Source organism: Oscarella lobularis, chromosome 18, assembly GCF_947507565.1.
Source record: "Oscarella lobularis chromosome 18, ooOscLobu1.1, whole genome shotgun sequence".
Lineage (NCBI taxonomy): Eukaryota > Metazoa > Porifera > Homoscleromorpha > Homosclerophorida > Oscarellidae > Oscarella > Oscarella lobularis.
Window position 1 is genome coordinate 1,970,694 of NC_089192.1, and position 11,536 is coordinate 1,982,229.

General features: G+C 44.9%; 2 protein-coding genes and 3 long non-coding RNA genes across 15 annotated transcripts; 3 read left to right on the forward strand and 2 right to left on the reverse strand.

Annotated features, from left to right (window-relative positions):
• The first annotated feature begins 161 nt into the window (after positions 1-161).
• On the forward strand, positions 162-3,435 carry LOC136197889 (uncharacterized). Of its 3 annotated transcripts, none has more exons than XM_065987747.1 (11): positions 162-334; positions 396-925; positions 978-1,120; positions 1,163-1,342; positions 1,395-1,539; positions 1,589-1,781; positions 1,894-1,947; positions 1,998-2,069; positions 2,123-2,185; positions 2,237-2,415; positions 2,462-3,435. In XM_065987747.1, exons 2-11 carry the CDS (start codon positions 418-420, stop codon positions 3,280-3,282), a joined length of 2,358 nt encoding a protein of 785 aa, XP_065843819.1. In that variant the 5' UTR covers positions 162-334; positions 396-417; the 3' UTR covers positions 3,283-3,435. The 3 variants fall into 3 exon arrangements, with proteins under 3 accessions (XP_065843819.1, XP_065843820.1, XP_065843818.1); XM_065987748.1 differs by having other exon boundaries at positions 401-925; XM_065987746.1 differs by having other exon boundaries at positions 162-925.
• Positions 3,436-3,738: 303 nt separating this feature from the next.
• On the reverse strand, positions 3,739-5,224 carry LOC136197692 (uncharacterized). 2 transcript variants are annotated; one of them, XR_010672568.1, is made up of 3 exons: positions 4,867-5,224; positions 4,114-4,633; positions 3,739-4,056 (listed from the first exon to the last, which is right to left on the reverse strand). It is a non-coding gene; the product is annotated as an uncharacterized lncRNA (long non-coding RNA). The 2 variants fall into 2 exon arrangements; XR_010672569.1 differs by having other exon boundaries at positions 3,739-4,068.
• Positions 5,225-5,340: 116 nt separating this feature from the next.
• On the forward strand, positions 5,341-6,865 carry LOC136197690 (uncharacterized). Its single transcript, XR_010672566.1, has 6 exons — positions 5,341-5,496; positions 5,683-5,757; positions 5,803-5,830; positions 5,884-6,056; positions 6,104-6,284; positions 6,332-6,865. It is a non-coding gene; the product is annotated as an uncharacterized lncRNA (long non-coding RNA).
• Positions 6,866-7,313: 448 nt separating this feature from the next.
• LOC136198209 (uncharacterized) lies at positions 7,314-9,147 on the forward strand. 7 transcript variants are annotated; one of them, XR_010672693.1, is made up of 9 exons: positions 7,314-7,420; positions 7,466-7,588; positions 7,647-7,782; positions 7,934-7,994; positions 8,043-8,099; positions 8,155-8,281; positions 8,335-8,462; positions 8,512-8,560; positions 8,610-9,147. It is a non-coding gene; the product is annotated as an uncharacterized lncRNA (long non-coding RNA). The 7 variants fall into 7 exon arrangements; XR_010672694.1 differs by having other exon boundaries at positions 8,335-8,822; positions 8,878-9,147; XR_010672691.1 differs by having other exon boundaries at positions 8,335-8,560.
• Positions 9,148-9,962: 815 nt separating this feature from the next.
• On the reverse strand, positions 9,963-11,458 carry LOC136198208 (uncharacterized). Of its 2 annotated transcripts, XM_065988111.1 has the most exons (10): positions 11,420-11,458; positions 11,289-11,334; positions 11,097-11,149; positions 10,925-10,983; positions 10,749-10,873; positions 10,569-10,645; positions 10,455-10,517; positions 10,348-10,406; positions 10,138-10,300; positions 9,963-10,084 (listed from the first exon to the last, which is right to left on the reverse strand). In XM_065988111.1, exons 1-6 carry the CDS (start codon positions 11,436-11,438, stop codon positions 10,597-10,599), a joined length of 351 nt encoding a protein of 116 aa, XP_065844183.1. In that variant the 5' UTR covers positions 11,439-11,458; the 3' UTR covers positions 9,963-10,084; positions 10,138-10,300; positions 10,348-10,406; positions 10,455-10,517; positions 10,569-10,596. The 2 variants fall into 2 exon arrangements, 1 of the variants encoding a protein (XP_065844183.1); XR_010672688.1 differs by lacking the exon at positions 11,097-11,149 and having other exon boundaries at positions 9,967-10,084; positions 11,289-11,453.
• Between the last annotated feature and the right edge of the window lie 78 nt (positions 11,459-11,536).

The window sequence follows — 11,536 nt, forward strand, 5'->3', positions numbered from 1 at the left end:
GAAGCCCGCAACTAAAGGCTTGTGCCGTTCGGCATCTTTTTGTCTGTGGTCGTATGAGGACAAGTCGATCGGTGGATTGCCTGCAATACCATATGGTATCTTGTCTGCACTTGTCCGGGCACTTGAATCGAGTACCCCGGACGTTCCTTTAAGTGAAAGACGCCCCCTAACTCTTCCTTGAAGCGAAACGGGAGATTCGAGTCGGATCTCTCTGCTTTCTTTGATTCAGGAATCCCTTCATCTACTCACGGTTCTGAATCGCGTGACTCTGAGACCGCCCATATTGAAAACCGTTGACCCCGCAACTTTCTGAAGCCAGACAAGATTGTAAAGGGTAATATATTTTGTCAGATGTTCTTATAGATGCTTACTAACTTTAACCTCTTTCTGGAAAGGACAGTTACGATCGACTTTCCTATGTTTCCTCAATCTCGAAAGAATCACGAGAGCGCGTTGATCGGCGACGAGCTTCATCTCTTCGGCGGCGTAAATAAAAAGTTGAATTTCCTTCCCCGAAGCGAAATTTGGACTTGCAACGTTCGAGAGAAGAAATGGACTTGCCGTCAGGCTGAAGGAACGCATATTCCTCCGTCTTGCGAAGGAGCACAGTGCGTCGTCATCGACGGGATCATTTACTCATATGGCGGCAAAACGAACGCGTATTACGAAACAGGGTTTCTTGGGGAGTTGTATGGTTTGGATCCGATCGTAATGAAATGGATCAAGGCAGAGACGCCCGCCCTTGAGATGAAACCGCAGCCACGCGCTTTCTGCTGCTTGTGGGCTATTGGAGGTCGACTGATCATGTTTGGGGGGAAGAATCCTCCTCAACCACATGATTCGCGACATGGATTACTTTCTTGCTTTGGTTATGGTGTGAACAACGAGCTTTATGAATTCAAATTCGGGGAAGGAAGAGACAATGGTATTTTTTGATATTAATTAACTCTAGGAATTTATATTCTTGCGTTTTCTAGGATATTGGTTAGATGTCGAATTGAGTGGAGAACCACCGCAACCACGTCACAGTGCTGCCATGGTGACAGTCGATGAACACAGAGGGTTACTCCATGGTGGAATAGGCTTTGATGACGCTTTTGTTCTTAATTTGAGAGAAAAGGTATTCTCTTATTTCTTTATGCAATTACTAAATTTTTTCTAGGCTTGGATTGGCATCGTTTTTACTCCAAAGCCTTCTGCTCGTGGTTCTCACAGATTATGTCGATTAGAGAAAAGGGGATTTGAAGAAAAAAATTTCTTTGTCATGATCGGCGGTATTTATAATCTAGATTGCCTGAACAGCGGATACATAGTTGATTTGGATGGAAGAAAAGTGCATGCGGTAACGCTGTTGTTAATAGTTAGCGCCCTAGTAATAATGCTGGGACCTTCAGATTGATATGAGGCACGATATTGCTCCAATATTTGAATTCACTCTTCACTGTGTCAGCAATCAGGACGGAACGGCGGAAATTATTCATTCTGGCGGTTTCACCAAAAAGCGCGGCTACAAGCCCATGATGGAAACAATTTCACTTGGTACTACTCCCTAACGGAATTCGATTCGCCTTCTTAATCTGACTTTCAGGTCCTGCCAATGACTCTTTTATGAAAATTGAGCCTCTCCTTGTACCCAGGAAGGTCTTCGATGAGCCAGTCCAGGCACGCGGTCCTCCCAGAGTCTTCGATGCGCCACGCCCTCCACCTAGAGGACCGCCTCCTAGAGGACCGCCTACAGAAAGTGAACCTATGATCCGGCATCTGCATTTGGATGGCATGAGGTAACGTCGCGTGGCGTACGTTTGTTCGTTGCTGATACAAAGTGGTGAAACTATAGGGAACGGCGAATCTATAATGACTCTAAATGTTATTTTTTATTGACTTTATGCTTAGGTCTGCGCTACAAGCTCGCTACGATGACCTTCAAGAATCAAGCGATTGCCAAAAGTGCCACTTTTGTTGCAGTGTTCATATGTTTTTATTTATCTTTTTGACAGCCTTCGTTACCGAGATATTGAAAGTGATCTAAGAGAATGTAAAGAGAAATGCAGCATTCTTGAAGCAGAGAAGTGAGGAAACGAGGTTTGTTTTCTAACTGAGTGCAATGTACGGTTGTTGTTAGAGTTGAACTTGCGTCTCAATGCCAGACTGTCGAAGCTCAATGCCAATCTCTTACAGAGGAAAAGTAAAAATTGTTAGTAAAGATTCAATACTTTGATTACGTTGTTTTGCTCAGATCTGAAATGGAGTGGCGGCACCGAATCGAACGTCGTGGTCTACGGGGCCAACTTCGAACTCTTCAAGACTCACTTGAAGAAGCGCAACGCAGTCTCAACGAGTTCGTTGAGATTCTCAGCATAGCTCCCCAGCAAATTCAGCTTACCGATGAAAAGCTCGGAACAGGATCATATGCAGGTTTCAAGCAGGCGATGACTAGTCGAATAAACAAATCTTTCCTTAGACGTGTATATTGGCTGCTGGCACGGCATGCATGTGGCCGTGAAAAAATTCCACGAACTCATCACGACGGACAAAACTGTTCCTTTGTTTCGAAACGAAGTTCTCACGCTGAGCAAGCTTCATCATCCAAACATCGTTCGTACGTGCGGTGCGATAATGAGCCGAGGAGTTCCCTTCCAAATAGTTTCAGAACTACTCGAGGGATCTGTCAGCGAACTTATGGACGCCGCTCACTCGTCCCTCTATCTTTCCACTTACGAGCAACTGTCAATTTCGCTCGATATGACTTCAGCTCTTGCGTACATGCACGGACTCAGTCCACGTCCGTACATTCACGGCGACATTCGTCCTACAAACGTCTTAGTTACAAGAGAGATGAAGGCGAAACTCGCAGATTTGGGTGCCGCTCACTTGGTAGACAGCTCCAAGTCCGCCGGTCCTCTAAGTCCCAGCTATCTTCCTCCAGAGCGATTGCCTCCTTCGTCGGCGCGCAGCTCGTTGCGTGGCGACGTTTACAGTCTCGGTGTGTCACTCATTGAAATTTTCACCGGTTTGGCGCCAGTGCAGGAAGAGAGAAGTCGTCAGCTGAGCCGTTTGATGAGTCGAGCTCGTCTACACGAGATGTGCTCGAACATGATTGCTGGTCTGCCTAGAGTAGAAGATCGTCCAACAAGTGTCGAATGTTTGACGATTTTGGGAAATGAGAGAGATGATTGCATCAGGGGCGGTTCTCGACCAATGAGGAGATTGGTGAAAGGCGAGTTCAGAGGGGAGGGGCCCAATCGTCGTCACAACGTGGTTTTGCTTGACGTTTACATATAGCCAAAAGCGTTGTCTCCAACGCTGAGCAAGAAATTTATTCTATGATGGAGGCCTAATATTTTTATGCAATAAACGCGTTCTGTCTCTCTTAGGGAAATGGCATGCGATTGCATGATCGCCTATATTGTTTCTTTTTTGTAGTCAAAATAAAAATCGAACAAAATGCAATGGTCTCGCGCAATTTTTACGACAATAATACATGCAGTAGCTTGTGACGGTATTAATTAATTAATCATCTCAGATGCTGTGGCCCGTATGTCCGGGTAGGGTAAACGGTTTTTCCTCGTTTTTTCTCCAAAAGCAGTTTACCCTACCCGGACATACGGGTATCAGACAAAACAATACAAGAACGCATGGCTATTGGCAGTCTCCGAGAGCTGCGCTTTTTCAAATAGACTCCTTGCGGAAGAGGCAAGTGAATTGCTTTGGGAAATTAATGTTTCTTATATTATAAAGATCAAGGTACAGCAAATTTATCTGGTACATGCACGAAGGTCTGTCTCAAGTATCTTCTGAAAGGACTTGACTCACTCCTTCCTGAAGAACCGATTCCCTATCTAGTATCAGCAAGCGTACACTAAAAAACAAGACTTTACAAAGGGAATTGGAAATTCAGGTGGATTCGACGCCCTCTCCTCATCAAAAAACCTTCCAACGATCCACACTTGGGAACATCATCGATCCAAGTTTCTTGATGAACTTGACTCTTATTTTTGTGAGATACAATGCTCGATACAATAATAGTGAGTACGTAGTTACACTGTTATTGTGGGCCTAAAAATAACACTGAGACCAGTAAATAAAAATTGAAGCAAAATAAGAGGTACTTACCGGAAAAAATTGAGGCTACTTCTTTCTTTTTTAAGTAGCCTACGTCCTTCATAGAAGAAATAAAGTGACTGGGGGTTGCTCTTCTGCCGAACTTGTTCGCCAACGCGTCCAGCATATCTAGAGCTCGTTCGTGATCGTTCTGTGTTTCTCCAAACGAATGCAGTTGGAAACGCTGGAAGGATTCTGGTCCCAAAGATCTGCCAACAAGTTTCCAAACTGGTTGAATGCGCTCAGCCGCTCGAAGTAGTTCGGGTCCAGTCATTGGTTCATTATGGTAGTCCTCATCAAATAGAGAAGAGATTTCCCCATGAAAAGTACTACTGAAATCGTCGACTAGCCAGCGGAGATTGTAATGTTGCCCAAAGAGCGTCTACGCGAGCCATGTATTGCAACATGGTTGCTATTGTGTGCGGACTGTTCGTTGTTTTGGGCAATGTTGTTTGTATCATTTTCTTACTTGAAATGTAATGAACGAAAACACGAATGAAATTGTCGTTCTTTGTTTTAGCCGTTATAACACCTAAATGAAAAGAAACGATTTACGTATCACGTACACGAAATCTCAAGCTATGTATCTTGATTAATTGAGTGAACCTTTTGTAGAAGGACCATTATCCATCACTGTTATGTGCCTATAGCCTAGCTTAAATGTACATTTAGGCTAGGCTATAGGCACACTAGCCGTCAGCTATACGAGCTTAGTAAGGCGGGAACACATGTACTCTACACGTTACGCGAAACGCGAATGCATACCTTTGACTTCTGAGACAATAACGGCGATAATAAGAGCGATATTCACTTGGTTAGACATGCTCCCTTAACTTTCCTTCGTAGTCAATTCCGAGCAATGATCGAAGCCAACTGACCTTGTTCTTCTATACATTTGCCAATTTATATGCATCCTGCTGCACGTGATCCAATGCAGCTTTCTCCCCTACTTTAGTGACGTCACGATTGGTAAAAGCATTATCTGGGTCCCATCAGCCGAGGTCCAGAAGACTGAAGTCGTTCAGAATGTCGCTCTTTTCCTTTCATTTCGTTGTCTCTCGCCGCGCGCACGAGTTCGGAAAGTTGATCAAACGTCCTAAAAAGACCGTTAAAGCAAGCGACACCCTAAAGATGCGAAGCAGTGGAGCGATTTTTTGAACGAGCGTCGGCCATTTTGAAAAGAAGATACCCGGATAAGAGTGAACTTCTACATCCGTTTCAATATGGTTTCAAGCCTCTTTCGACGAAGCTATCGCTCCAACGGGCAGCGAGTTAGGTACTTTATAGGTGGACAAGGTGTCGTAGACCGTTTCTAGAGCGCAATTCTCGCACAAAACGATCGTTTCGTTCAACCTATTGCGACTGATCAGGTCTGTTGCGTGCATCTACGTGCAGGTATGCCGAGACAATACGGTTATTCGCATTACTAAAGGGAAAGGGTCCCCTAAATTGTTTAACCGGTTCGTGTCCGAAGCCCTCCACGCTTGACAATGTAGTCCAGGTAACTTGGATATGTCTTATCTGTGCAATCAAGTAATCGGGCACAGCGGTTAGCAACCTGAAACAATTTTTTAAATGCAGCACAATTCAATAATCAACGACGGACGAAAACTGTTTACGCGCAGTACACAATCAAACACAAATGAATGGACAAAGGTACATTGGTCTCCTTGTGTTCAGTCTTTGAATGAGCCAAATTAGGTTATTGGCTTCAACTCTTCAGAGTGAGGTGGGCCGGATGAACTGACGTACGTATTTCTGTCATGGGGCCCAGTGACGTAGATTACTGATTGCTGGGGCGCTTGGTAGAGTGTCAAATAGCGGCAGCAGAAGCAGCATAGGGAAAACGATTGAGCGTAGGCAGCGACTGTAAGGACTATGCTAAAGATAAAAAGAAGAAGTGTCAATGAGAATATAGCAATTCCAAGATCCTTGCTAGCAGACGGCGTATAGAAGTAGGTGTCGTAGCCGTACAAATAATCATATATGAAGAAATAACCAGGCCATGCCGATGCTCCAATTGTGAACGGAATCGAAATTGCCCATATCACCCCGACGCTATTGCGAGCCTGAAAGATAAAAAATTGTCAAGGAGAAGTTGATACTGTGACATTGTACTTTTTTTGACGCGCCACAAGTTGTTTGCGCTACACCTGTCAACGCAGCTCCAAGAAGAACAAACTGTAAAATGAATCGATAGTGTGAGATTAATTATTATTTTATCCTACAGAAATGGCCAACTGCGTAGGAACTGTGAACTCTCTCATCACTTTAGCAGTAAAGTAGGGATGATGAAAATCTTCCTGTTCCCAGCGAAAGATGTAGGCGACGAGAAGAAAAAAAATGACGCTCGCGTTCAGAGTTGCGATGATCGTGAATAGGAAAAGAAGACGAGGAATTTTAGTGACCGGAGTCCGATTGCCAGTCTCAACGGTCGTCGACGACGGCAACGGTTGCGGATTGAAGTGTGACTGCGCCATCAGAGGGGAAGATGCAAATAGCGGAAAAAGCAAATAAGTGGCTTCGCAGGTCCGCTGGGAGGGATTTTGATTGAGCTCCCGGACCAAGTCGAAGTTCCTGGGGCATTATATCGCCTTTGTTCCACGTGACTTAATTAACGATGTTGCGTGACGTAATAGGTACATTCTGGCCACCAGCTGCGAGTCCGGGCTTCCTTGCTCTTTCTGTCATCGTTTCTCGGCGTAGATGTGATTTCGTCTATTACTAGAGAATGACGGCCCGGTGTTGGTCATCATGCATAGCCTTTTACCGCTTACAGTACGCGAGCGCGTTAGATAGAGTGAAGTCAGAAAATTTCACGTTACATATTTTCACGCTGTTTTACATACATCACAGTGTTGCAGCTCAGTCCTACACTGCATACATAGGGCTCATGTTTAGGAATCATTAGGATCGTAATTTGGGCGCTCTCTGATACTGTATTTCAAGTTTATGTGAACATATCAGTATGCATAAAGGCCATGTGTAGGTATGTGTACGCGTCATACTTACCCGTACACGCGTACACATGCATATACTGTACATGAGTGGTTACTTTTAATTGTGACGTCAGAGCGTGACATTAGAAACCGTGGTTTTGGTTTCTCAGCGCATTTATGAAACGGAGAATAGTACAGAACAATTTGAAACGGGGATTGTAAGCATTTTAGATGACCACCTCAGTTGTACGGGACGGCAAACGCAGTTTGCGAGCCCGTATAACGGCGGAGGGCTCTCTCTCAAACAGGATCTTAGGGCCAGAAGTGTCGTTCTGTCTGCCTGTCTTGTCTGTCTCTATCTCTGTTTGCCACGCTCCGGGGTAATGGTCAAAGAAGTGTAGTCGTTTTCGCTCTATTTTTCGCAGGACACGTTTCCGCTATTAGTAGGAGGCTTTCTAAGGCACTTTTTCTACCCGCTGACGTCTTCACGAAAAAGTGAGGCTCCCTAAGGTGTCTCACGCACAGATTTTCGCCTTGCGAAGCGCAAGGTAAAGCTCGAGACGCGAGTGGAGATATTCCATTCAACGGTACTCTGAATGCCTACAGTTAAACGGGTTCGTCGACCCAACTAAGTGGCTCCCCATCGCCCAAGAGCCGAATTCATCTGTCGCCGTTTCGAAGCTCTTCTCTCCTCCCTCGTATGTCGAATTCTTTTCTCCGTTGCGCGAAGAAAAGCTATAAGGTGTGTCTCCATGTGGTTTGATTTATGCGAGCGCACGATTTTCGCAGCGGTCGCCGCGTGCCAAAATCCCTTCGCTAGTGTTTCTCAACCCCCAAAAGGGGCCTCACCCGTTTACCGCAACGGGCTGCCATATACGTGTAGGTATCTATAGATTGATGTGAACTCGCAGCAAAGTACGAAGAGCGTGTCACTTAACTGTACTGCACTCACACGTAAATAAACTCTCGTGTTGCAAATATTTTATCGTGGAGTTCCTATAGAAAACGTCATAGCCTCTGCTCGAAACTCTAACAAGCGAAACGAAAATCATCTTGAAAGTGGGTGACGTACACACCAATCTCTTGTACTTGCATTCGTCTTCTCTTTTTTTAGTTTATCGACTTTGTCTCTGCTGATTAGCGTCCTAGTTGAATTGGGGGATGAGCTCCATAGATTCTTTGTAAGACGTTTGGATGCTTGGGAACGACAATGAAACAGGGATCATGGCTAATATGTAGCAGTAAGCCGCCGTCTTGAATAACCTATGGGACCTAACCTAAGTGTCATAAGCAGGATTTTTTTCAACGCTGACGCTGAACGATTTCAAAGCATCAACTTCACCTTGGCAATCTTATCTATCAGTTCCAGTTTGAAAAATTATTCGAGATTGGTCGATCGTGTCTTAATTGGCAAATTGGCAAGTTAGTCAAAGCGTTTTACGTGTGTTTTGTTAGGGTCGGTTCGTGCTAGGGAGAAGAGAAGCGCCGTCTATTTGAGTAAATTGTCGCCGCTGATCAAAGTAAGCTTACAGTGGCCTCTGCGATCGCTTCATGGTCGCCCGATCACAGGAGCCTGTATGTATCATCTTACATCTCGAGTAACGCTCTTCATAGAAGAGAGAGTAATACGCTAGTTTCACATGCTTATGGGCGAACAATATCTAGAGCGTAACTGCTTTCTACTGCGACATTGGTGATGCACAGTAGTGGCTGTGGACGCAGGTGCGGCTACCTCTGGAAGTGGTGATGATGTTGTGACCTACTAGGTCGGTGCCGCGGTAGGTCAGTTGTGAATGTTCCGCAGTTGGATTGCGTTGTCGCTGTAATTGGGTAATAGACGTGCCCATGCGTGATCATCATTTCATCGTTCTCGGAGCGCGGAATGTCCTGACGTGATGCAATCATCCGATGCTGCAGCGCTTCCACAGGGAATCGTTGCAGAATCACAGAGGACGTGATACATGAGTCTGTTTTATTGCATGGTGTACTTCTTGCTCTACGCAGTTGGGGTTTAGGGGAGGAGGGATTTTGTGCGTGTGCGTGTCTTTATAGTTAGGGCGCGGCGCGACGCAATGAAAAATAGACGAGGAATTAATTTTTATTCAATAAACCCGGAAATAAACCGGAAGTTAACTCAAGCTACAAATGGTCGTCCTTTCGGCGTCTTCAGGCTTGGGAGGGCGATTCACCCACGCCCCCTGGTGGACCCGGAGCCCGGAGCTTCGATTGACCCACGAAGCACGGGGTACGGCCTCTTTATCCTCGATTGGCCTCGGAGATGGCCTTGGGAGTGAAGCGTCCTCGGATGTGAGTCCGCCACCCATGTTATCCAAGGGGACCGCTATTGTTACCCACCGCGTCTCGCCATAGTGGGGAAGCCAACTCTATCGGCCCCTGCTATAGAGGTGTGGCCTCTTTCACCTCATTGGCCTCGGAGGTCTTTGGGAGTAGATAACACGCCTGGGCAAGAACGTCACCAAAGTGATTTCAAACGAGTTTCTAGCACGGGATGAAGAAAAAAAGGTATCAGTAACAAAAAATAATGCTTCCCCCTCAAAGTATAAGTCACCTGTTTACGCAACGCCGTGAAAAATTATTATACAAGAAGAACAAGGGAATAGTATTGTGCGTTGTGATGAGTTCATGCTATTTTTCACGGCCACTTGCATGCCGTGCCAGAAGGAAATGCACACGTCTGCAAAAGGAAAAGAAAGATGTGCGTTACGTTCTGCTTAACCACCTGCATAAGCACCTGTTCCGAGCTTTTCATCGGTAAGCTGAACTTGCTGGGAGGTAAGCTGAGAATTGCAACAAACTCGTTCAGACTGCGTTGCGCTTCTTCAAGTGAGTCTAGAAGAGTTTGACGTCGACACTCAAGACCACGACGTTCGGTTCGGTGTTGCCGCTCCATTTCAGATCTGAGCAAAAATTAACTTAATGAAACTTCTATTCGAATTATCGAATCTCTTTATTATTTTTGCTTTTCGCCTGTAAGAAATATGCATTGAGCTTCGAGAGTCAGGCACCGAGAAGCAATTTCAACTCTATAAACAACCGTACTTGGTACTTCGCCTACTCAGTTAGAGAACAACTTTACTTTCCTCACTTGTCTCAAGATTGGCGCATCGTTCTCATTCAATATCTCGGAAACGAAGGCTGCCAAAATGATTATTTATAACAGGAGAATACTCGAACGAAAGGAGCCCTTTTGACGATCGCTCAAACTTCGAAGGTCATCGTAGCGAACTTGTAGCGCAGACCTGTACATAAAGTCAATAAGAAAATAAGAATTGAAGTAATAGCGTACATTTCAGCTAGAAAAGGTTCATTTCGTTGCCTAAAGTTTCACCGCTTAATTGAGAGCATCTAAAAAATTAGAAACATTACGTAATATTAATATAGAGATCGTTTTACCATGATGCTCGGGGACCATACGGGTAAAAGTCGGAATGCCCCACGGAGAGCGAGACGGACAGCCTTAGAGAAAAAATTAGAATCCAAATAGTCTTCAGTATGTCCTAGGTATACTCAAATGTAGAGTCGCCAGAACGCCTACTTAAGAATCTTGTGCTGAGAGTGTGGCTCTATCATCATCGCGCATATACCTAAGAATCTTGTGATGAGAACGCGTTCCTATCATCGTACGTATCTTGTGCTGACAATGTGGCTCTATAACCGTGGGTCTCCCTAGGAATCTTGTACGCTTACCGAAGTTGCATTCGCCGAAAATCATCCGTTTCGTGATGTCCCCAGGGTGGTGATGTCTTGTCTGCGTCTTCTTCCTTCTGCAATTGTATCGTCGGATTGATCCAAGCGTCAAGGAAAGAAGAGAACTAAAATCAAAAAAAGATCAGATTCAAATAAGAATCTATGGTCTTCTTTACCTTCACGGAGAGAAATTGTGAACGAGGGAATTGATCCATAAAGAATATGACATTAACATCTACAAAAAAATTCAATATTAGCCATAATTGAAAACAAAGTCAATTTCATAACGCGAGATGACTGAATCCCATTGTTTCATAAAAAATATGTAGAAACGGAGAGATGACTTACATGACCAAAAATTCAGAGATTCTAAAATCTTCACCTCGCAGATTTCCAACCAACTAAACGCGTTAGATCGACTCTAATTCGCTAGTATAACAACATCGCGCGGTCATATGGCTCATACAAGTCGAAATTCGCAAAGAAAAAAACCTACTTGTTTCGGGGACCCAAAGCGTACATGTTCGTATTTTTACGCACTTCAGTGTGAGCTCATGATCAAATCGTGCTTCGGAATTGCAGATTGCTGCGAAAAATCGAGGCGAAAGTGATCGTGGAGAGATCGCCTTTTCTATCGCAACAAACGGGCATCCGATCGATTAAACGCCTACCGAACGCCGTCTTTATCATTCTTCCTAAGCTTCGGAGCCGTCGTCGTTGCCGTTTTCGTCTTCTACGCCAAGCTTTGTTTCTTCTTCGAGATCACGTGTTCGGTTCCTGATGTCCCG